Source organism: Vigna radiata, chromosome 9 (genome assembly GCF_000741045.1).
Source record: "Vigna radiata var. radiata cultivar VC1973A chromosome 9, Vradiata_ver6, whole genome shotgun sequence".
Lineage (NCBI taxonomy): Eukaryota > Viridiplantae > Streptophyta > Magnoliopsida > Fabales > Fabaceae > Vigna > Vigna radiata.
In genome coordinates this window covers 4,130,680-4,155,254 of record NC_028359.1, presented here as the reverse complement: position 1 = coordinate 4,155,254, position 24,575 = coordinate 4,130,680, and the positions used below count along the sequence as shown (strand labels likewise).

The 24,575-nt window shown below is 32.3% G+C and overlaps 2 protein-coding genes across 3 annotated transcripts; one reads left to right on the top strand and one right to left on the bottom strand.

Moving 5' to 3' along the window:
- Window positions 1–815: 815 nt before the first annotated feature.
- On the bottom strand, window positions 816–5,743 carry LOC106774299 (beta-xylosidase/alpha-L-arabinofuranosidase 2). The gene is made up of 7 exons (XM_014661246.2): window positions 5,015–5,743; window positions 3,862–4,149; window positions 3,576–3,745; window positions 3,117–3,214; window positions 2,623–2,973; window positions 1,766–2,176; window positions 816–1,526 (listed from the first exon to the last, which is right to left on the bottom strand). Exons 1-7 carry the CDS (start codon window positions 5,438–5,440, stop codon window positions 955–957), a joined length of 2,316 nt encoding a protein of 771 aa, XP_014516732.1. The 5' UTR covers window positions 5,441–5,743; the 3' UTR covers window positions 816–954.
- A 12,017-nt stretch (window positions 5,744–17,760) lies between these two features.
- LOC106774068 (BRASSINOSTEROID INSENSITIVE 1-associated receptor kinase 1-like) lies at window positions 17,761–23,459 on the top strand. 2 transcript variants are annotated; one of them, XM_014660897.2, is made up of 11 exons: window positions 17,762–17,999; window positions 18,519–18,651; window positions 18,725–18,796; window positions 19,037–19,180; window positions 19,491–19,562; window positions 19,653–19,724; window positions 20,216–20,289; window positions 21,320–21,454; window positions 21,539–21,880; window positions 22,342–22,736; window positions 22,841–23,459. In XM_014660897.2, exons 1-11 carry the CDS (start codon window positions 17,900–17,902, stop codon window positions 23,147–23,149), a joined length of 1,848 nt encoding a protein of 615 aa, XP_014516383.1. In that variant the 5' UTR covers window positions 17,762–17,899; the 3' UTR covers window positions 23,150–23,459. The 2 variants fall into 2 exon arrangements, with proteins under 2 accessions (XP_014516384.1, XP_014516383.1); XM_014660898.2 differs by lacking the exons at window positions 19,491–19,562; window positions 19,653–19,724 and having other exon boundaries at window positions 17,761–17,999; window positions 22,841–23,149.
- Window positions 23,460–24,575: the final 1,116 nt, after the last annotated feature.

Sequence of the window (24,575 nt, the reverse complement as noted above, 5' to 3'; positions counted from 1 at the left end):
GTGTGTATCCGTGAGTTTTAAAATATCTACGGATATTTTTTAAGCGAGTATCCGTACATGCGGATAGGAGATTGGATAGTGGATGAATTTTTTTTTTGTCGGATCGAGTTGTGGGTAGACACTATCTATATCCGACCCGACCCGACCCGTTATCATCCTAATTGGGATTCACTTCATAGTGCTGCTTAGTCTCTACTAGGCGCTCATATTCCAATGAGCTCCAAGGATCCTTAGCACCATTGAGTGTCCTCCATGTTCCGTTGGACACTTTTTTTGTTGTATTTTTTTTTATGTTTTGTTGTCTTAATGTAATTTTACTATCTGTCGGTACGAGGATTTAAAATGAAGATGTATATGATTGGAATGATAAAGTAGTTATTCATAAAGAGAGAATTCCATCATGTTTTGTTTCATTGTGCGATGTATTGATGATAAGTGCATAGATGAGATTATCATGATTCTAGTAGTAATTTGAATAAAATAGATGATAATGACTGTTCGTGAGAGTGAGAAGAGGTTTTTATCTAGAGTGTTGGTAGTAGTCGCAGCTTACCGTGTCATGCTCAATGTATCAGGGGAGCTGCCCATACACATTATAGTTACAGCCCTTGCGATGGAAAAGTGTTAAAGTATATTAAATACACATGTCCTTTGAAAGTCAGGTATATAATTATTAATGTATGATTGTGCTTGATGAACCTTAGGGTGATGTTTGATGGTATGTAATTTTATTCAAAATCCGTGTTTCTGCCTAGTGATTGAAGATCTTCTGAAACTTAAATAGTGTAAAGATATTGTCATACTAACAAACATCATAGTGCCTTAAAAGCATTTCAAATTTTTATATTTGAACGAGAAGAAATAAGAGAATTTGCTACAATTACCTCAACTTATTTCTGGTCTCCTTTAAATTTTTTTCCAAAAATCAGGGAGGAAAAAACAGAAAGGATTGTTTCAAATCATCACACTCAAAGGATGCTTCAAATTTCCCACATGAAGCAGATGCTGTCCTAAGGCAACTTTTCTGTTGCCAAGTTCATCAACTATACTCAAATCTTTACAAACATTTACTTTGAACCTAACCAGTGCTTCTGATTTTCCCATCAAGTGAATTTTCTCAAAACCCAGCAAGTGTTTCTGAGGTGCATTGTGCACTGCAGGGGGAGTAGAGAACAAAAACACTGTATGACCACTGCTCAGATTCCCCTTGTTCTTCACCCTAAGGTTAATATCAATGAACAAGTTCTGACAAAGTTCACCATCAACATCAACTGACTTGCATTCTGAGGAATGGCACACATGATCCACAGCTAGGGGAACAGACACCTTCTGAGGGACTTTAACTAACTTATGCACAATACTGGAGTAGCTTAATCCATCTCCAAATGAGAAAACAGTTTCCCCTTTATAGAATCTGTATGTTCTACCAGGGTAACCTGTTGCAGGATCTGGCCTCATGTTCATGTTGGTCATTGCCACTTTCTCTACATATGATTGTGGATACCATGTCATAGGTAGTCTACCACCTGAATCAGACAACCATAAGCATCCATGAGTTTCAAACTTCTGCCATCATTAGAATCAAAATTTTGTGCTATCAGAAGATATTGTAGGGATGAAACACTACAGTTCTTTTGGATTAACTTGTCTAACCAACTTAAAAGGAAAAATACATAAGAAAATGAAGTGTATTAAGCATCTCTAATAGCTAAAGAGTGTAGCCTAGGGATAAGTTTATCCAAGGTGGCCTTTTTGAGTGACTTACTTGGATTATGAAACCCAAAGATCACATCAGCTATGGCAGCTCCACCAGCTTCTCCAGGGTAGCCAACCCACAAGATGCTTGTGATTTTGTCATTGGTTTTGGCAAAGGACACATCCATGCCTCCTCCAGACATTATGACAAGAATCACAGGTCCCTTGGATGCCTTTGCCACTTCTGTAACCAGAAGTTGCTGCTGTCCTGGAAGAAGAATATTGGTTCTGTCTAGACTTTCTGCCTCTATTTGTAAACTTGCACCAGCTACAATCACTGTGGCATCTGCAGAGGCTGCAATCTTTTTGGCATCATCTAGTACTGGATTCGGGCACCGCGCATCAAGACACCCAGCAGCATAGCTTGTAGGAACTAAAGCTGTTAGGCCTTGCAAGGGTGATGTATACTTGCATGGGATGCCTGCAAAATTTTAGGCACTTGTTAACTGTGATCTTAAGCTGAAAGGGAAGATAGCAAGTCTTCAACTTCTGACATCAAACAATGTGAAGAGAGTAAAGTTTTGTCTGAAAAAGTATTATGGAACATCAATCATTTAACAACATCAATTTAGTTTCAATAAACATTAACTTAGACTATTTTCACCTAAAACACAGTTATTCAAGAACCAAAATGATGTAATAACAATCTTTCCAAAACCAAAGTGGGTTTCAACTAATTTAAGTCAGTGAGGTGGACAAGTACTTTTTTTCCAAAACTCTTCCAGCTTATTTTTTTCCTTCTGTAAGACTTTGAATATGGATAAGTATAATACTTGACAAACGGCTAAATTTGGCCTGTTTGCATGATCATGGGTGAGTGACATGCATGTTGCACAAGCAAATTATAAAAGGTAGAAATTTTGATACCTTCATAGTTTCCAATCATGACCCTAGTAGCATTAGCATTTGGTCCAATAACTGCCAATGATTTAATGGCTTTGGCATTGAGAGGCAATGATGCTGGACTGTTTTTAAGCAACACAATCCCTTGCCTTGCAGCTTCACGGGCAAGTTCCCGGTTTGCTGGAGTGCAGACATCTTTTGGACCTAGATTTCCATAAGGTTGCTTGCTTGGATTACCATCAAAGAATCCAAGACGCATCAATGTGGCAAAGTTGTTGGAGACAGCGTTATTAATGGATGCTTCATCTATAAGCCCTTGCTTCACAGCACCTTCTGTATATTGGCCAAGATATCTTCCACAGTTCAAGTCCAACCCTGTTAATCAAAATTTGTATATAGCAGAGATAAGTAAAAGCATTTCTTATGTAAATTGAAAGAAGACACTCAAGAATTTCAACGTCTAGTAAAAAAACAATGACATGATATTACAAAGATATGTGGTTATGTAGCCTTTTTACCAGCCAGAATGGATTTGGCTGCTGCTTCTTCAGGTGTCTTGGTGTAATGCTGATCTTTGTAAAGCACTTCTACCGAGTCACAGTCAGAAACTATATATCTGCAAGGGCCATTATATTCAAATCATTCTCAACACAGCAACAACAATGGTAAATAAACATCATTATAAACTCCCTCTGGCTCATTTTTGTTTCTGGTTTAAGGTGAAGTACACATCATAAGAAAGCAAAATGGTTATATCATTTCCATGATAAAATAAAATTATCAAACCAATCACACTCTACATTTACAATGATGCATCTACCGGTACATTTATCTCTTTGGGTACTATTGGAAAATTTAAGCAATACTCTGTTAATGTTCAAAGTAAGAAATAATTTGAGAATATAAGTATTTCAGAAATGAAAACAAAATAGGAGGAAGAGGGTACGATACTAAGATTTAGAAAGACTGAAAAGTACCCATTTAGTTTCCATTCGCCCCTGATAACACCCTTAAGGAGGTCAGGGTCTGCACAAGTTGGCTTTCCATTGACCTTGTTGTAGGAACACATCACACTGGCCACATTGCCATCAATCACACAGCTCTTGAATGGTGGTTGGAATGTGTCCTCCAAATCTTGCTTTGTCACCTAAAATAATCAACAAGCAAGACATAAAAAAGCATGAAAATGATTCTGTGCATTCCCACCAATCCACCCTTAAGAACTTGTGTATGAGTTTTAGGTCAATGGTAGATTATCATTACCACAGCATTGAAGGTGTAACGCTGAATTCCTTTCCAGTTATCAACATCATAGGCTGTATAATGTTTGCAACAAGCAGCAACCTTGAGCCTGTTGGGGTCCCCACCATCAGTTTGTTGAAGACCTTTGACATACCCTGCTGCATATTTGCTTGTGAGCACAGGGTCTTCCCCTGGTGTTTCCAGGCCTCTTCCCCATCTTGGATCTCTGAATATGTTTATGTTTGGCGACCAATATGTCAAACCAGCCAACCCGACATTGTTCATTGCTCTGGCTTCGGTTGAAACCACCTGCAATCAAGTAGCCATTTACTTCATACTTGAGACCCTTTTTTTGTACTACAGTGCTTCATGTTTTCAAACATCATCAACTCTACATTTTTAGTTCAATTCTAAAGTACCATCTGAAATTGAGTGCGTGTTTCATTTTAAAACTTTGTCACCGGTAATCACTTCAAATAAAGTACTATCTTTTATATAAATTCGTTTCAGAACCTCAAAATTCTGCAAATTCCCTCTAAGAACTCACCTGCATTTTCGTTTGATATTGTTATTATTCAGTCACAAAAACTTGTATCCTAATTATTTCCAGGCAGAAGCATTAAACAACAACGCCCTCAGCTATCCCACCTTCTGTTCTTAGACAATAATCAATAGTTTCAACCTCATTGTGTAATAGAAGAAAAGGGCTACTACTAGGCAAATTTTGTTTTTTCTGTTTAGAGAAAGATGTAATTCTTTAAAGTGCTTTTGGTAAAATTCAATTCAATAGGAGAATACAACAAAAAATTTAATGAAAATCACATGACTTTTGTCCTTATCTGTTTTCTAAAATGATTTTGGACATTGAAAATGCTGTTTGACACGAAAAAGTTTAAAAAAAAAAGTAAACATGGTAAGTGATACGATGTAATCAGAAAACAGAGATAAAGAGAAGTGAAGGTTGTGCTAGTTAGGTGTTTGAAAACATTGGATGTTACTTTTCTATTGTGCCTTCATTGAATCAATATAAAACTGCATTGTGAATGTAATGGCGAAATTTTCAAATAGAATCAACAAGCATCGATATACACGTTTACTAGAATCATCAAATCTGTATTTGCCAAACAGTGAAGAAGGGAAAGCTACAAGAGAAAAGTAGCAAGAGAAGCCTCACCCTTCCAATGGTTTCAAACAAGGAAGTGTTGAAAGAAGCTGCTGTGAGAATAGGCATGGGAAAACTGGTTGCACCAGGAATCACGTTGGAGAAGCGCGTCCCTGGACCAACGTTGGACACTCCATGAAGTGCTTCTGACCACCATTCATACTTGGGAATCCCAAGCCTACTGACATCCACTGCAGCATTCACCAGGTTCCCTATTTTCTCTTGCAATGTCAACCTTCCCACAAGGTCTGCCACCCTCTCTTTCACCCCCAAAGACTTGTCACAGAACGCATACCCCCCCAAAGCAGGGTTCTTCTCAACATCACAGGCAAAGATAGCAGATGTCTGCCCCCAAACACCACCGCAACTCAACAACAACAACAACGTTGTCACAAAGAAACACAGCAAAACATAGACTTTGTTTCCAGCAGAGGCCATTGTTGCGGCCTTGGAGGAAGAGGGTGTCTTACTTTAACAATCTTTGTTGCTGTGAATGAATGATGTTGGATATAGTATTGTGTCTAGTATACTAAGGTATGATATGATATACATGAATTATTCATGCATGGTATTATAAAAATGTTGTTGTATTTTAGTGGTCCGTGATGTGGAAGAAGGAGTGACCTATTAAAGGGGGTTGCTTTTTGGCAGAGACAAAAACAATGAACCAAGGAATCTCCTCAGCAAGACATGGAGCTGAAACAAGTCCGTGAAAAACCTTTTTCTACATTTCAGAGGTAGCCGGTGTACTTTGTTTGGAAGCTCCACTTGCATCCTACATATAACATGGGAAATCCCACCGAATCTCCACACAGTACTCCTCAGTTTAATCTTAACAAAACCAAACACAAAAAGTAAAAAATAACATGGATTTAAATATGTATAAAATATTTTTGCAATCCTTATTTATTTATGGATGTCCATCTTATTTGAATATACAAAATTATTTATGAACAATAAATTTCTCCATTTCAATATTTAATGTAACACAGAACTTTAGAGTTCAAATGAAAATGATTGGTTAAATTAAATCACTGACCTAGGGTGATCTTATACCACTTGATCTTGGTGGAGATTGTAGTAACTTTATAGTATGTTTGGATAAAAAAAGGAATTTTGAGAGTTTTTGAATTCATGAAAGAACTCTATAATATTGTATCTCTATCACTTGATGACTGTCATTCATGTAAATGATACAAACAAGTATAATAATAATAATAATAACTTGTTATTTCGGGTGTAGGGTGAATTAATTTTTAACTCTTTCACAATTTTCTTTTAAATCATTCATGTAAATCATTCAGAACACAACTTGTATTACAGAACAATAGTATTAAATACACAATAAATAATATCATTTATCTCATACATTTCACTTTTATTTATAATTGTGAGATAAGTTTCAAATTAATAAAACCTTAACCCGATCTATTACTTTTAATCATACTTACCATAATTTTTAATCAAGGAGTATCCCTGCATTAATATACTATTGTCTGGTTCATCTGTTGTGGTCGTCTAACCTTATGGTACACTTGTATTTTAGACTTTAGCATATTAAAATTATGTTTTCATTTCATATTTATATTTTAAGTGTCACTCATACAGGGCTTGTTTCCTTCTAAGTTGAGGAAAATAATTAGGTCAAGAAAGGAAATAAAACAAACAAAGTTAAAAAACGCCAAAACAAAATTCATAAAAATTATATATAATAAATTATATTAAAATATAATCTATTAAATTCTTACAACATCTATCTTATTATTGTATCGTAAACTTTTTATTACTTATCATAATGTTTTAATATAAATTAATTATTTTTATATAATTATTATATTATTAACATTTTATAAATATTTATATTTTTATTGTGATACAATAAATAAGTAAAAAAATTAATTTAAATTTTCTATAGCAGGATTACGTATTTTAATTTATTTGATTCTGCATATTAAATTAATTTACTTTGTGATTCTCAAATATACTCTTTTCCTACTAAAATTTTATAATACTTTATTTGAAATTCATTTTAGTTCTTTAATTATCTTTTTATATCAAATTATTTTACAAAATTTTAAAACTAAGGGAAATCAAATAATCCGTAATTACTTCAGTACAGACTTGTACTTACTGGAACATATTGTTTAATGAAAAACTGGTAACATGTATTTTAATATTTTCAATAATTAAAATTATATATTTATGTTTAATATAAGCTTATTTACTATTGTTTTAAATATACTCAATTTTAAAATTTTTTAATTTTTTATTTAATCCTCAAAACATAAGCGATAATTCTGAAGAAGATTATATCTTCACATGTTGATGTTTTGTGGGAATGTAATTTATTTTCCTTTTCTTGATGGAATAGTGTTTGAGCAGTGTCACAGTTGAAATGGTGTTTCACGTGAAGAACTATGACGGCTAATAAAATAATGTTATGATTTAAATTTGATCTCAGCAACATTAACAGATTTTTTTAAAAATGTTTTTTTAATAATTTTTTTATACTGTTTTAAATATAAAATCCAATAAAATAATAATATATAATTTATTATCAAAAAATTATTAAAAAATAAAAATATAAAAACTAATAAAATAGTAATTATAAAAAATTATTAAAAAAAGTTATTAACAATTTTTTTTAATTTCTTTTCTACTATGTTATCTCAGAAACTCAACCTGTGACATAATACATGAAAGGGTGAGCCAAGTTGGTAAAAGTGTCTCTTGGAAACAGCTTCTCTCTGTGTCACCCAACTGTGATGAAAAAAAATGAATCTTGTGATTTTCTGCAGCTTATGAGCTATCACACATCCCAATTCCAACTACTCATAATTTTTTACAGATAAATATTTTTCTCCATAACTAATTTTGATTCAAAATTGAAATTAGTCTTTCAAAACTTTAATTTAATTTAGTTTTCAAACTTAAAAAAAATGTATAAATTTTGTTTTATAAACTAAATTTTGTTAGATTTATTTGAGTTTCAAGTATGCTTGATGATAGTATTTGGATTATTTACATTGTTTGGCACATCTTTACTTCAATATTAACTAAAAACACGTTTAAAACATCAATTAAAATTAACAAAATTTGATTAAAAAGACTAAATTTATATATTTATAAAATTGGGGATTAAATTAGACTAAAATTTTGAAGAAAGACTAATTCCAATTTTTACTAAAAATTAAGAAATGAAAAACATATTTAACCCTAATTTTTTATCTTTGATTCAAATTACAAGATTTAAAGTGTCATTCTCGACTATTCAAATTGTCCAAAGTATAGAAAAAAAAAACAATATTAATAATAAGTCAAAATGATATCAATTTTAATATGAAAAGTAATTATTGAAATTAATTAGGATGAAAAATAAATGTCTATTTGGTAAAAAAGAAATATCTGTTCTGATTAAAACATTAATAAATACTTGATATGGATGGATAAACTGATGTAATTAGGAGACATATCCATGTATAATACATCAATACTTCCTTTCTTTTAGCATTTTCCCAAGCAACAAGTTTTGATTATGTTATATGAACCTACATGTACCATAAATACATAAGAGATATACTTTTTTTTTTTAATGCAAAATCGTTAATTGTATTTAAGTTTATGAATAGATAGAATAACAATGTGAATAACAACATTAAAACTCAACTAATTAATTAATATTAAGAGTTCTATTTTATTTTATATATTTTCTTTGTGGTGGGGAATGGAAGATTGATAACTATCTCTCTCCAAGACAAAGGAACATTGATAGATACACTGAAATTATAAGTTTTATTTATTTTTTCTCTCTTTCAAATGATTGTAGAAAAGTTTATTCAAACAACACTTCCTATGCATTGATGAGTATAACTTAATTTTTTATTAGTAGACGACTTTCCTTACTATTCTTTTCTCACTTCATGCTGTGTGTCACTAATGGATCTAATTACATAAAAAATAAATAAAAGAAAATATGAAGCAATATCATAAATAACATTATCTCAAGGGACAATGGACAAACATCAAAAAGCATATAATATAAAGTACTTGCATTATATGACCTATAATGTATATGAGCATAAATAAACTTCACACGTGACACTTTTGTTTTTTTCCTTTTATTTCTTTGGTAACAGCCTGTCTTCAATTTTTTGTTCAACAATGTCTACTTCTCAAAGTGTACTCTAATCTCATTTTGATTTAGATTCAAGTGTAAAAAAATCTTCAACTTCGAACAGAGTTATTGAATTAAGAGTGATTAAAGTGTTTCTTTTTAATTTAGGAGGACACTATATGATTGAAAATAAGATATGAATAATAAAATTAGAAGTTAAATTGCCCATAAATTATCTATTTAGTGGTGTGAGTCCATTCCTGCTTATGTCTCCAATTGGTCTATTTTTCACAAAACTTAAGGCTAATCAAAATATGCTTTATTTAGAAAGTGAGAAATAAGAAAAATGAGAAGAGGAATAGGGTGAAAATGTAGTTCTTTTTGGATTAAGATAAAAATTGAAGGAAACAAAAGATGAGAAATAAATAAAAAAGTTTAGAGAAAATAAAAAATTATTTGTATATAACGATAGAAGTATTTTTAGTTTTTACATGCTTGAGTATATATTGGGAAAACTCTTCAAATTTCTTTTAGCAAAAACTTCTTACTCTTCAAATTAAGATGTTCAAAGTCCACGCCTCTTTAAGATTGAAAGGGATGTACTTGCAAAAGACACTTTTACAAGTTACTCATATGCGTCATATATCAATTAATATTGTAATAATGAACTTAAATTACTATTTATAAAGTAATTATGTGTTTATGGGTCCTCACCTATACGAGCATGGGTGAGTCCAGTGGCCCATTTACCACATGAGCCATTTGTTTGATACATATTATGCTAAGTTACAAAGTAATACGTCATTAGCTTTGTTAGTCTAGAAGGTAGTTAGACAAACACACTTATGAATGAGTAGTGGTGGTCATACAGGCTGGCTTATGGCTGAGTAGAAGCAGTTAGACATTGTTCTTACATGGCCAACTTGTGGCCACGTAGAAGCAACCAGACATACTGACTTGTGGCTAGGTAGAAGAAGTCATACATTGTTCTTATAGGGTTGACTTCTGGTCGGGTAGAAGCAGGTATACAAGTCGGCTTGTAGCCGAGTAGAAGTAGTTAAACATTGGTCTTTTAGGGTTGGCTTGTGCCTAAGTAGATCACCATTAACTTCGACAAACGACACATGATACTAGTAGGAGGCACGTAGTCCTCGACAACTGACACCTAGCTATTAGTAAGCGACATCTAGTCTTGGTTGGCAACACATTGTCCTTAGCAAGTAGAACATGACACTCAACGGACAACACATAACCTTCAGTAGGTAGTACTTAGCCTTCGGCATGTGGCAAACAAGCCGCATTTAACCTTTGGTAAGTAGCACTTGACCATCTATGTGGCATATGACACTCAGTTATTAGCGCTTAACCTTTGACATGTAGCACTTGGTCCTCAGTAGACAATGCTTAACCTTGGTCTTCGACATGCGACATGCAAGAGGTGCTTTACACTAAGTTATCTTAAAAAGAGATCATAGTTGATAAGGTCGAAGGATACCCGACCATATACAATACACCTTTTATAATATTTTATGTTCAATTTATGTGAAACTAATGTTCCTTTTTAAATAAGTGTATAATCAATTATATATAGCATAATTGATTATGATTATTGGAAGACAAAAAGGACAATTTTGAGAAGTCATCTTGTCTAGGAAATTTTCTCACCATTTTTATATTTAAGTGAAAAGGATAATTTGGGGGAAATTATCTTTCTCTGGTTAGTTGTTTCACAAATTTTTCTTTTGTTGTAGTAAAGACAAACTTAGTGAAACCTAGGTATGTAACCTTTCCTTTCTCAACAAATTAATGGACACATAAAATCAATTTTCTTCCTCTCCAAAGTGATAAAATGAGGAAAGTTAAAAATTATTAGGATTTATATTGTTTGATGACTTTAATTTTTACACATGGAAAACATAAATTATTACACTTCCAAATTAATCATAAATTAATGACATAATTTTATAATTTTTTTTTGTCAAAATAAACTTTTCATCATTGTTAATTTTAATTATCTGAAAATATATAAAAAAAATTATCATGTGTGAGAGAGATATAGAATGAATACCATTTTTCTTTAATTAAGCTAATTAGAAATTATTTTTTTGTGATTAAGCTAATTATTTTTCTATAATTAGGTTTTTAATTTCCTGTATAATTATGTTGTGCATAATTAGATACCTATTTTAGGTCATATAGTTTGTGTATTTATGTAAATCTTTAATGAATAAGAAGACATACATTCAAACTATTATATGTTTTTAGGGATGATAAATAAATCTGTTTTGGTGGGTACTACACGAACATGTCTCCATTTTGACAAAGACTCACTGCATTGACTATGCACCACCACTTGCCAGCCCAATTGCCGCCTCTTCTTTCCATCATGCACCCATGCCCTACTGTTGACGTCATGTCTTCAACCATTGACTCCTCACCAATCACCATGGTTCCTCCTCCAAAATCTTCCAAGGGTAAACCTAATTTTACCCAACATTCATGGTTACTAATATACAAAATAACATATCTTTTATGTTGGACATGGAGAAGAACCATTATGCTATGTGGGCTGAAGTTTTTGAAACTAATCCTCGATTTACCAAAGTTCTTCACCATATTATCCCTTAATCTAGGAAGGAACGTCCACTTTAATCAATGTTGATGACGAATAGTGGATGACTCTTGATTCCACTATCCTTTTATGAATCTATTCTATCATATCTTTTTTATCTCTTCGCCACTATCATGGAGAAAGGCTCCACGACTATGGCTACTTGGAATCGTTTAACTATCATTTTTTAGGACAACCAAAATTCCTATGTTTTTGCTCTTAAGAAAGATTTCTCTTTCATTCGCATGAATGGCTATTCGAATGCTTTTGCATATTGCCAACGAATCAAACAAACCTCTGATTAGTTGGCAAATGTTGATGTTCCTATTAATAGTCATTGTTTGGTACAACAACTACTCTCTAGTTTGTCAAAGCTAGGAATTACAAAAAGGGTCAAGCCTAGCAGGTCAGCTTGCCAACCCGACCAAGAAAGGCGGATCAGGACAACATTTTCATCCTGTGAGCCCAAACCAACCCAGCTTGCCAAGCTTGGCAGCCGACAAGCCAATCCTGCAAGTCAATTGGGCCATCCCACTAACTCAACTTCATTAAAAAAAAAGGAACTAGTGTTGCAACACTTCATACTAACACAACTTGACAACCTGACAAAAGTTTGATATATCTCAGCCAAGGTCTGATGTTGCTCGGCCAAGATTTAATACAACTCAGCTAAGGTTTGATACAACTCATCCAATATCTAAGACAACCCGAACGAAAACCCTTTTCAGCCTATAATTAGTCCGACAACACGTCATCAAATTTTTTTCATGTAGACAATAAACATTGTCTGCCTGTTTCCATGTGGTATTAGACTTTCGATGACAAAAAAAAATGGGCGAGTCAACCCAACAACGGGTCAGGCCAGGTTGTAAAGTTCAACCTGTTTTCAATTGGCAGGCCAAGTTTGCCCGATCCGTTTTTGGTGGGTTAACATCGAGCCAAACTTAATTAGGATAAGTTGGCCGTTTTCCACCCTCAGTCTTAACCCTTCCACCCTTAGTCTTAATCCTTTCATGGTGTAACTACCTTAATCCATTATAACAACCCTTTTGCCTTCCTTCCTTTAAGCCCATTCTATGCTGACTCTCGAGGAATTTGGCTTAGCGAATATATAAACCATTACTTATCATACCACCATGCACACCTCATGGGACATTGGTCACTCCTCGTAATAATGCTTCAACCATCATGCACACAATTGTTATTGGTTCAATCGCAACGACAACAATTTGGATGACACTAGTTAAAGTAATCAACGTAGTGGATCTTGGTCAAATGGTTCATTTAATTCGTCTACTTCTCCTGTTGTAATTCTTTTTCATCATGGTAGTCATCTCGATCTTTTTCTTACAAATAATTAGATACCTATTTTAGTTCATATAATTTGTATATTTACGATCTCTAATAAATAAAAAGAAACACATTCAAACTATCGTATGTTTTTAATTAATATATATATATATATATATATATATATATATATATATATAATTTTAGTGTTGTTAAAGAAATGATTTTATCTTAGGATAACAAATTTTTTAGGATTGTTATTTCTACTTACAAGGATTTACTTCTATAACCTACATCTTACATATTTGTAATTATTAGACACAAATGCAATTTTTCTAGACTAATGAAAAATGAGAATTTTCTCTGCTCTCCTTTTTTTTCTTTTTATAGACAATAGTGATCTATCTTGTAATAAAAGTATCACACAGGTCTTTTTAACCTATATCTTACTACATTGATTAAACTTTTTTTTTTTCGTCTTTTTTCTTATTTTTTTTTTTTAATTTTGAGTTACTTAATCTGATTCTAGTGTGGTCTGCTTTAAGATCTTGAAACTTTTAGAACTCCTTAATCCTAATTGAGGTTTGAACCCCTTCTACATTTCTTCTTAAACAACAAAACATATTTAAAATGCTCAAACGTTTCAGGGAAAAAAAATATAGCTTTATCTTCATTTTCAAGTTTTATTTTAACATTATGCATGATTTAGAATTTGAATAAAGTGTCTTAGTTTCTCCATCATCATTCTTGAATTTGGAAGATTGGAAAAAATATAGAATCCGTTTGTAAGATAATGACAGTGCATTGTGTTTGTAGTATACATTAAAGGAAATAGTTGATCACGGGCGAAATTCATGTGTATAATTGTGAATATGGTGTTGTTGAGTTCATCATGATCACCTACTTCTCATTCAATTTCATCTTTCTTCCTCTTTCTTCACTTTCTTTTTCCTCAAAATCACTTTTTTACAATTTATTACTATATTTCATCTCATGTTAACCTTCTCATTCTTAATCCTTGTCCTCCTTACTTATATCTACATTATTTTTAAATATTACTATAACTAGAGCTGTCAAAACGGGTAATCCGGCTTAATCCGATTTGGCTTAACCCGATCCGACCCTCTACGGGTTGATCACTTAGTGAACCAACCCAACCCGATTCATTTATTAGCGAGTCAAAAAAATCTGAACCCGGCTCGACCCACCACGGGTTGGTGGGTAAATAGGTTGGCTCACTAGCCCATTTAATTACAATTTTTTAAATAAAAAAATTGCAAACTTTCTATATTTAAATTTAAACAAATTTCACTCCAAAAAATGATGTTAAACTGAAAACAATTCAAAATAATAATAAAAAGTACAATATAATTCAAATGTCATCCAAAAACAAAAACAAAAAACATACAAATAAGTTTTTTATATGTCATAAGTTTCGTAAATAAAATAATAAATTAAAAAAAAATTAGGTAGGTGGTTTGGCGGGCCAACCCGACCCACCACAGGTTCAACCCGCATGAGCCGGTTTTAAATGAATCGGCTTGAAATTTGACCTGCATAAAAAAAACTCAATTTTTTCAAACCCAACCCGGTCCGAACCCGTGGTGAGTCAAGTTGACTTGCAGGTTGTAACTCATTTTGACGGCTCTAACTATGACTATCAAATAACTTTTTTTAAAAGATTAATTTTTAATCATTTATATGAAAAATAAGTTATTATACATGACACAATTTATGTCAATGATTTCCACGTCTTACATAACTTTTTCTTTTTGTGTTTACTAAATTTGTCTGTAGCTTAATTTCTGATTATATGTGAATATTTGATTTAAAATTTCACCATTTCACAAACTTCTTTTGCTTTCGCAAGTTGTCGTTGCCCCACATCAATAATGAAGTTGGCTGATACCGTGCAAATGTCAAAAGGCGAAAATCATTTACTTTTTTTCTTTGGCTTGGAGCTTGAAAAATATATAAGACAAGGAAGTATGGGAAATAAAAAAGAAATTTTGCTATGTTGTGAAGATATATTCAAAATAAATAAGATAGACAAGATAGGTAATTAATCGTAATAAAAGTTTACTTTTTTATAAAATAAATTGGTAACCTTCGATTGATATTATATATCTCTTCTTTTATCAAGAGTGCAATCGAGTGGTCCAGATTGGAAGTAAGTAAGTGGACACACGATTCTCACGTCCGAAAACAGTAAAGTCACGTTAAAAAAATTAGTCTTTCAACCATACAAATCCATACCCAAAAATAAATGAATAAAAATGACTGAATTTAGAGTTAAGTAAATCTTATGTTAGGTTAAGTTGGTGCAAAAGCAAATTTAGTTCAAATTTTTGGATTAGGGTCCATTTCAAGAGTCATATTTGCTTCCTGCACCACATAATTACTACATGCATCTTAATGTTAATAATGTTAATAGCTAAAAGGACTTATATACTCTCTTTTGTTGCTATTATAGCTAAAGGCGATTAATCAGCAATGACGAATAATGATATTTGAATTAATTTCCTTGAGAAAAAGTGAGGAAAAATGTAAAAGAGGGTGCACTATAAAAAGTTAAAGTTGTTGGGTTACAATTGATGAAGACAGCTAAGTCCCACCATCATTTCATTAATCAAGAATTCATATTTCCTATGAATTTTGGGATATTAATCAAATAATTGAGAGAGATCAAGTAGGCTAGTAGACCAAAATCAAAATAAAGTGAATAAATTCTGTAAAATCAATGAATTAAAAGAAAAATTATTTTATTTATTTATTGAAAATAATTTTGTTTATTATTTTTAATATAATTTTTTAATTATTTCTTCTTCTTCTTCTTCTTATTATTATTATAATAAATAAATAAAAATTTCCCATAATGAATTATAATCACAAAAAAAACTTCAATAATTTTATTTTAGTGATTTATAGATTATAAAACTCTTATAGTTAATCCTATGATCGTTTCCAAATACTTTGATTTTATTAAAGAGATAAAATAATTTATTGTGTTAATAGTTTTCTACATTTTCTTTTTCCTTTCATATTAAAATTCTTTAATTTCTCAAATTTTCTTCCCTTTCATATTAAACAACCCTTCTAAACGGACCTTAAAAGTAAGTAATAACAACAAATGACTTGCTTTCTAAAGATTAAAATCATTGTAGTTAATCTTCTCATGCATCATCGTTTGCGATTCTCCAAAACACGCAATATTTGGAATTAAAGCACATAAAATGAGAAGTTCAAAGAGGAATTATGTAGGTTTAGGGTGAATACATAAAGTTGTAATAAATCACAATAGTGACGGGAAAATAAAATAAGCTATGCCTCCTAAAACAATTTATAGTTCTACTTGCCTCAATAAAATTCTTCGTAAATATTTAAAAAAGAAAAATAAATAGTCCTTTTTAAATTACTATACGTGGAAATAAAAAAAAATTAATATAAAACAATTTCTCAATATTAGTTAATTTTAATTAATAAGAAACTGTTTTTATTCTTTACAAATGTATATAAAACAAGGTTATTTGAGATGTAAGTTTAAAGATTACAAAAATTAAGATAAGGAAATAGATTTCATAGTATTTCAATCTTTATTTAAGTAGTATAAATTATGTCTAACTTAACTTCACTAATTGATTCTATACACTCTCGTTTTGTCTAGGATATTAAACATGAGAATTGAATGAGATATAATAATAGGTGACATGATAAGTTTAAATCTTGATTAGGATAAACTTTTATGACTTTCATATCATATTAAGGTATAGTAAATTTTAAACCTAATTCAATCTCATTAAACTAATTGAGTAAGGTTATTTTTCTCTTCACTTACATATTACAATTAGGTATTATTTATAATTAATATAGGATCTTTAATAATCCTTAGTAAAAGAAGGAGCATTGTTGTTTTGAGGTTGTTTTGTTGAATGCCCAATCTTTTTTTTGAAATCGTTTAGCATCATTGGTTGCTTGCTTTAACTTGACCTATATGTTTGTGGGCGCTCAATTGATGATACATGATATTTTATCTTGAATTGTTGCAAAAACTATTTGAAGTCATTATCTATAAATTTGTAGTCATTACCAATGATGATTGAATGAGGAAAGCCATGTCAAAAAATTATGTTTTTAATAATTTTTTTTTACTTGTTGAGTTGTTATAGTTGTCATCTTCTATTTATTTAGTTAGGTGTGAATGAGTAATATTAATAATTTGATGGAAAATGATATTTTGACACCATTTTTTGACACCATTTTGACATTGCATACGTGTCAGAATGTGGTTGGACGATTTCAAATTAAAAAAAGCTGAGACAAGGACATATTTGGAAGAGAAAAAACAAAGTTTTTTTTTTTTAATTTGAAATCGTCCAACCACATTCTAACATGTGTGCAGTGTCAAAATGGTGTCAAAAAATTGGTTTCAAAATATCATTTTCCTAATTTGACTTATTCTTTGGAAAAGGAGAATGAGTTGTAAATATCCATGAAATGATGAAAAACTAAGGGATAACAATAACATGTACCAATGCACTTGTTGAAAAGTGATCCCCAAACAAGAAGAAATAAGGAAAATAAAAGAACATAATTAGTTAAAGAGATTAAAGAATTATTAAGCCAAAGAAAAGCAAAAAGCTAAACTTGGAAAAATGCAAAAGCAAGACTTTGGGACTGAGTTAAAGTATGCAGATGGTGGTGGGGACAATCGTAGGCTAATTATTATTGTTTCTACGTTGTGATAGGTACAACTCTAAGTTGACTGATAATGCAATGAAGATCTTATGGTCAATGAGATCTATCTGCTTATGAACTTGAAGAGGAATATTCATATTAATGTGCATGTGCATGTGCATGTGCATGTACATGTACATGATTGAAGATGATGAGCAACAAGGAGCGAGTTCCATCTTTAATATGCTTGTATATTCTGTTTTGGGTCGTTCTTCACTTGGTGCTCAGGGTTTCTGGAAATGCAGAAGGTGACGTTTTGTACTTACTTGGTGCTTCAATTGATTGTTTTTGTTTGTTTTCTTGTTTCTGTTCTTTTATGAGTTGTTGACTTTTCAGCTCTGTTGTTTTCGCTCAGATGAAAACTAGACATGGAGTTAGTATTTGGCTTTTCTTCATTATTGGAATTGGTTCAGTAGTTCCGCATAACAGAGTATGCAATATAAAAACACAAACTATGAAATTAAATAGAACTCAAAATTTAGAGGATAAATTGAAACCCATTTAGAGGACAAAAAATACTGACTTTTTCCTTTTAAATTTTCTGTGGTGTGTTGGTGCATAGCTCGGGATTTTTGGAGGTTGTAAACTGAGAATGTTTCAGTGTTATGCTTGGAGAGTTATTGATGAACATGAGCTTCAATTTTTTACTTTCTGTATATCACCCAATTTCATTGAAAGCAGCACAATACCTGTTTGATTTTTTACTCCTGTCAATTTAATATATTCAGTTCATTTCTAATGGCACTCAAATATTACTTCTATGACAGGTGATGCCCTTACAGTATTCAAGAACAATGTCATAGATCCTACTGATGCTCTTCGTAATTGGAATCCTAATATTTTAACTCCTTGCACATGGTTTCATGTTACTTGTAACGGTGAAAGTAGCGTAACCCGTTTGTAAGATTTCTGCTATTTTTACTTGTGGCTTTATAAAAGATTTTGCACAAAGTGAAAAAAGTTGTTTGGCCAGGTATCTTGGAAATACCAACCTTTCGGGTCAACTTGTTCCAGAGCTTGGCCAGCTCCCAAATTTGGAATATCTGTAAGTTATGCCTCCTTTGCTGAACAGATTTTGCATGACACTACTTTTTTTTATTGACATTTCATCAACTATTTCTTGTAATTCTTGATTGTTGGTTGAAACTAGTATTATTAGGCAAGGTTATTCTAAAAGTAAATGCTGTAACTGTGTCTCTCAGAAAATTACCTGTAGTGCCATTTTCTGTTATGCACTGGACTCATTACTCTGCCAAAATCTAAATAGTTTTCTTTTACATGACAGGGAACTTCATAACAATAATATAACTGGGGAGATCCCAAATGTGCTTGGAAATTTGACAAACTTGCTGAGTTTGGATCTTTACTCGAACAAGATTACTGGTCAAATTCCAGAAGAATTAGGCAATCTTAAAAAACTACAATCCCTGTATGACCTGCTTTCCTTTTCTCATATCTTAATCAGCAAAACTTATTCAATTAAATTTCATTTTTGTTTCTTCTTTTTTAGCATTCATAAAATGGTGGCACATTATGCATCCACAATACCATTTCAGTTCCAACATATCTTGTATTATGCTTTGAGCTATTGCCCCAAGAGAAGTATCATCCTACTTAATCACATGAAATACATGTTTGTATAACATTATGGCACACGCTCACTGCACTTGCTACTTAATCATTGTTTGTGTTCAATAGTTTATTATCTGCTAACCAAATGGCTCTACTCCCTGAACTAGGCGCCTCAACAAAAACAACTTGACAGGAATGATTCCTATGGGTTTGACCAATATTGATACACTGATGGTTCTGTGAGTTTAACTATATGTCTGGATACATTGCTATGTTAGTGTTGTGTTATTTTGTCTAAAACCTGACACCATGATCATTGTTGAATCTAGTGACTTATCGTACAACAACTTAACAGGGAATGTCCCAGCCAATGGTTCATTTTCACGTTTTACTCCCATCAGGTTGGTACAAATAAGAATTTTGTTCAGATGAGCTCATTGGGAGAACCACGCACCAACACTTGCCAATAGCCATATGTTATCAAATCAGAAAAAACATAAAAGGTTGTAAAACTAGAGAAAAAAAAAAAACAGAAAAGAGAGTTTTTCTTGTGATGATATAGTATGGAAGAAGGGAGACAGAGAGTCTTCTACAATATTTTGAGTGTAATAGCTTATATGTTACAAAAGGTTCTCTCTAATTAATAAGATAAATGTAAATCTGCATAAAATTTAATATTACAACTCATTCTTACCTAACCACTAATTATACAATCAGCTTTCCCACAAAACAATATTTATAAGTAATATCAACCTGAGATAAATTAACAAACAAGAAAAAATAAGATGTTAGAGCATCTAGAAAAGTCTCATTTTCTTAGTCATACTATTGTTCGAGTGGCATTATAAATCTTACATCACAATTTATTAACCCCGTTAGTCCGTTTTTACAGTTTTAGCAATAATACTCACTTGGTGCAAGCCATTGCAATTTCACCACCCGCCACACAGAAACAAAATCCTTCAGGTTTGTTATTATTTGCTTTATTGTTGGTAATGAATTTAAATTTTCAAAGAATATAGCTCTTAAAGTACTAGGCTTTAGACTATTGTCTTACAAGTAAAAAGTTAAAAGCAAATCAACTTTGCTTTAAAATTGTAATACTGGAGCAGCAATCAAACTCTACAGGCCAACTAGAATTTGATCCATGTAATTTAAACCACTAATATAATCAAAAACTCAAAAAAGGTGTCATCCAACTGCAAATTAATTCTGTCTAAAAGGTTCAATTTTGGTGGCATTTACATTTGTTTCTTTTACAAGCTGAATTCACTCCGTTCTATTCCCTATACTACCAACATTTCCTTCGCCCTTTGCTGCCAAAAGGCAAAGAGAAATGGAGGTATTGATAATAATGGATAGGTTGCAGGGTTTTTTTCCAAATGCTTGCTATGTAATTTTGTATGATTTCCGTGACTGAACTTTTTTATACTAGTTTTAAATTTAAAGAAAAGACAGGTTGCTTGCTATGAACAATGATCTTTGGCGATGTGGATGCCTAAATAAGAACATCTTCTGCATGCTTAGATATATAGTTTCTTAAGGTGAATGTGTGACCTAATTCTGAGTCAACAAGGGAGAAGACCAAAGTTTTTAGGGACGTATATCCTAGAAAAAAGAAAAGAGGGGGCAGGGGAAGAGTTTCTTTGACTTGGTGATGCATGTTGTTAGCATTCTGTTGGTAGAAAAGGGAAATACTTGAGTGACAGAGGAGGGTGGAATGAGAGGAGAGGGTGAGAGAAGGGTTTCCAATTTTGTACTTAGTCGTTCCTCTTTTGTTTGAAGAACACCAGTATATTTTTCATTCATTTGGAGTTCTACTTTTGCTTTTCTGTCTGGTATCTTAACATTATGTGACCCTTTGTCAATTACAAGAAAGGGAGTAAATATAATGTCAAGCTTTTGTTTTTTTTTTTTTTTTTTCTGTTCCATCAATGCAAAGCAAAGTTTTGGAATTGATACAGAGTTTTCCGTTTAATTCTGTTAATCCTTGTAGGTAATAGTTTCAGATCTATTGGAGTCATTGCTGGAGGAGTTGCTGTAGGCGCTGCACTTTTGTTTGCAGCTCCAGTAATTGCATTTGTTTACTGCAAAAGAAGGAAGCCACCAGATTATTTCTTTGATGTTGCAGGTTGGTGGATTAGCAGGAAAAGATGGCATACACACTGATTAATTTATGATAATCATATCTAATTTTTGTGTCTTCCACCGGCAGCTGAGGAGGATCCTGAAGTTAACTTTGGTCAACTTAAAAGGTTTTCGCTGCATGAACTGCTAGTTGCAACAGATGGCTTTAATAACAAAAATATTCTTGGTAGAGGTGGATTTGGCAAGGTTTATAAAGGACGCTTAACAAATGGTGATCTAGTTGCAGTAAAAAGACTTAACCAAGAACGTATCCGGAGTGAGGAGAAACAATTTCAAACAGAAGTGGAAATGATCAGCATGGCTGTGCATCGAAATTTGCTTCGCCTGATTGGTTTTTGTATGACAACTACTGAAAGATTGCTTGTGTATCCTTTCATGGTTAATGGAAGTGTAGATTCATGTTTACGAGGTACCTCTATTAGGCTACTATGTCTAGGAAGATTAATGTGATATGCATTTCTTTTATTGCTAATTTACCTCAACTTGTTTCTCTAGTAAAAGACCTTTCATCTTTCTTACATGTCCTTTTCGGTTAGTTATGCGAGCCTTACTTTGTTTCTGTTACTTTTTGTAAAATAAAAATTGTGTATGTCAGACATGTGTTATATCTAGCAGGAGCACATTCACACAATAGTTTAGATGAGTTGCTTAAATTTAATCCTTTGTCAGTACCTTTTTTTCTTTTCACAAAATTATCCGGTTTTGTTTGACCACATCATTTGATGCGGTTGAAAGAGAATACAAATAAACTCTGCAGCTAAATAGTGCAAAAGCAATTGAAATTTCATGTAGTTAAATTTTAGTAGGCTTTTTTATTTTGTTTTTTCCTTCAAATAGTAATGTTTTATGTATGTTGATTTTATTTTGTAGATCGACCAGAATCACAACCACCACTTCAATGGCTTGTTCGGAAGCGTATTGCTCTGGGAGCAGCTAGGGGGCTTGCTTATCTGCATGATCATTGTGACCCAAAGATTATTCATCGTGATATCAAAGCTGCTAATATATTATTGGATGAGGACTTTGAAGCAGTTGTTGGAGATTTTGGTTTAGCAAAGCTTATGGATTACAGAAATACTCATGTTACTACTGCTGTACGTGGGACACTTGGCCATATACCACCAGAGTATCTCTCAACTGGAAAGTCTTCAGAGAAGACTGATGTTTTTGGATATGGTGTGATGCTTCTTGAGATAATAACTGGACAGAGGGCTTTCAATTTAGCACGACTTGCCATTAATGATGAGGTTATGTTGCTTGAATGGGTAGGTATTATTATGTTCACTTAAGACATGCTATTAGTACTAGATCAATTAGCCAATGAGCAATGGATTTTATTGGGAAATACATAACATTATTTAAATCCCAGGTGAAAGCACTTCTGAAGGAGCAGAAGTTAGAGACACTGGTGGATGCAGATTTACAGGGAGATTATGATGAGGGTGAACTAGAGAAGTTAATTCAAATAGCTTTGCTATGCACCCAAAGTTCCCCTTTGGATAGACCAAAGATGTCTGAGGTGGTGAGAATGCTAGAAGGCCAAGGTTTGGAAGAAAAGTGGGACCAATGGGGGAAGAAAGAGGATATGATCCAAAAAAATTACAACCCCTTCAATCTCTACGTTGCTTATGACTCAACTTCAAATATTCCACCAGATGAACTGTCTGGTCCTAGATGATCTTTGTAGAAACAAATAGTTACTCAAAGCTCCAAAATGTTGGCTAAGTGCACCGTATATAATTATTGTGCAATGCAGTGGTGAATTGTAGTTCGTGTCTAAATATTCCTTAGCTTTGATCATTGTTACTTCACTGCATGTTCCTCCTACATTTTGAAAAGGTTCTTCACCTGACACTAATCATTGTGGGTTGTAGAATATAGTCATGGTTGTTGTTTACTCCGAGCAAGTTAGTGAAAATAGCTTGTTTGTAAGTATTGTGGAGGGAGAATATATAATTCTTTAGTAATATATTTGATCTTTCTCGTGATTCAAGCTTTTGAGCTAATTTAATCAATGTCTATAACGAATAGTGGATGACTCTTGATTCCACTATCCTTTTATGAATCTACTCTACCATCTCTTTTTTTTATCTCTTTGCCACTATCATGGAGAAAGGCTCCACGATTATGGCTACCTGGAATCGTTTAACTATCAGTTTTTAGGACAACCAAAATTCCTATGTTTTTGCTCTTAAGCAAGATTTCTCTTTCACTCGCATAGATGACTATTCGAATACTTTTGCATACTGCCAGCGAATCAATTAAATAACTTGTTTTCATGAAAGAAGGATATACATTTTAATCGTCCGTAATTAAATCAACAAGAGTCTCTTCTAGTGACATTATTGTTACTTATATTTTTTAAAATCATTAATTATTATTTAATATTTAAAATTGAATTACTAAATATTATTTAAAAATTTGAAGTTGACTAATATTTTTTTTTTAAATTTAATTTTAGAATTCTATCTATTAAAATAAATAATTTAAATAAATTTTTTTATTATGTGACATCTCAATTATATTATAAAGATATATAATATAATAAAGACGTCACTATGAATAATACTATAAAGCAGTAGTTAAGAGTAATAAGATTACAGTCATCCTTAAACGGTACTTAGAATTTGGAAATGGAGTACTAAAATTTCTCCCTGAAAATACAAGGAATTAAAAGTTTTAAAACATGAAAAAGTTCTTCAAAATAACATGACTAAGAGAAATGAGGTATAGTGGACTAGACTGCAACATTGCCATCTCCATCAAGAGCTGTTTCCAAAGTAACCTCTTCACAATCTGCTCTCATTCAAGTGGATGATCATCGCAAAAGAAAACACCACAAACATGGCACAAACACAAGCAAGCAAGGGTGAGCTAATTATATAAAAAGCATGCAATTATACCAACATGAACATACTGAATTCAACCCAGGTAAAGTATATACAAGCAAGACAATATATACAACACAAATCCTAGCATATTATCTTCTAGACTTGACTCTTCCGGACTTTAGAATGATAGATGAGCTATGGCAGGTCATGCACTCTTAGTGGCTTGTGATACTTAGGCTCCTCCGCCTTGGGCTCCCCCGCCCTACCACACTC

Bases quoted from the DNA above. Each gene is read 5' to 3' on its own strand.
- LOC106774299 (XM_014661246.2), bottom strand. From the start codon at position 5,440: ATGGCCTCTGCTGGAAACAAAGTCTATGTTTTGCTGTGTTTCTTTGTG. The intron at 3,746-3,861 runs GTAATGATAATC...TGATTATTTTAG, and splicing joins GTTACACCTTCAATGCTGTG to GTGACAAAGCAAGATTTGGA. The intron at 2,974-3,116 runs GTAAAAAGGCTA...TTTGATTAACAG, and splicing joins AGCCAAATCCATTCTGGCTG to GGTTGGACTTGAACTGTGGA.
- LOC106774068 (XM_014660897.2), top strand. From the start codon at position 17,900: ATGATGAGCAACAAGGAGCGAGTTCCATCTTTAATATGCTTGTATATT. The intron at 18,797-19,036 runs GTAAGTTATGCC...TTTACATGACAG, and splicing joins CTCCCAAATTTGGAATATCT to GGAACTTCATAACAATAATA. The intron at 19,563-19,652 runs GTGAGTTTAACT...TGTTGAATCTAG, and splicing joins ATTGATACACTGATGGTTCT to TGACTTATCGTACAACAACT.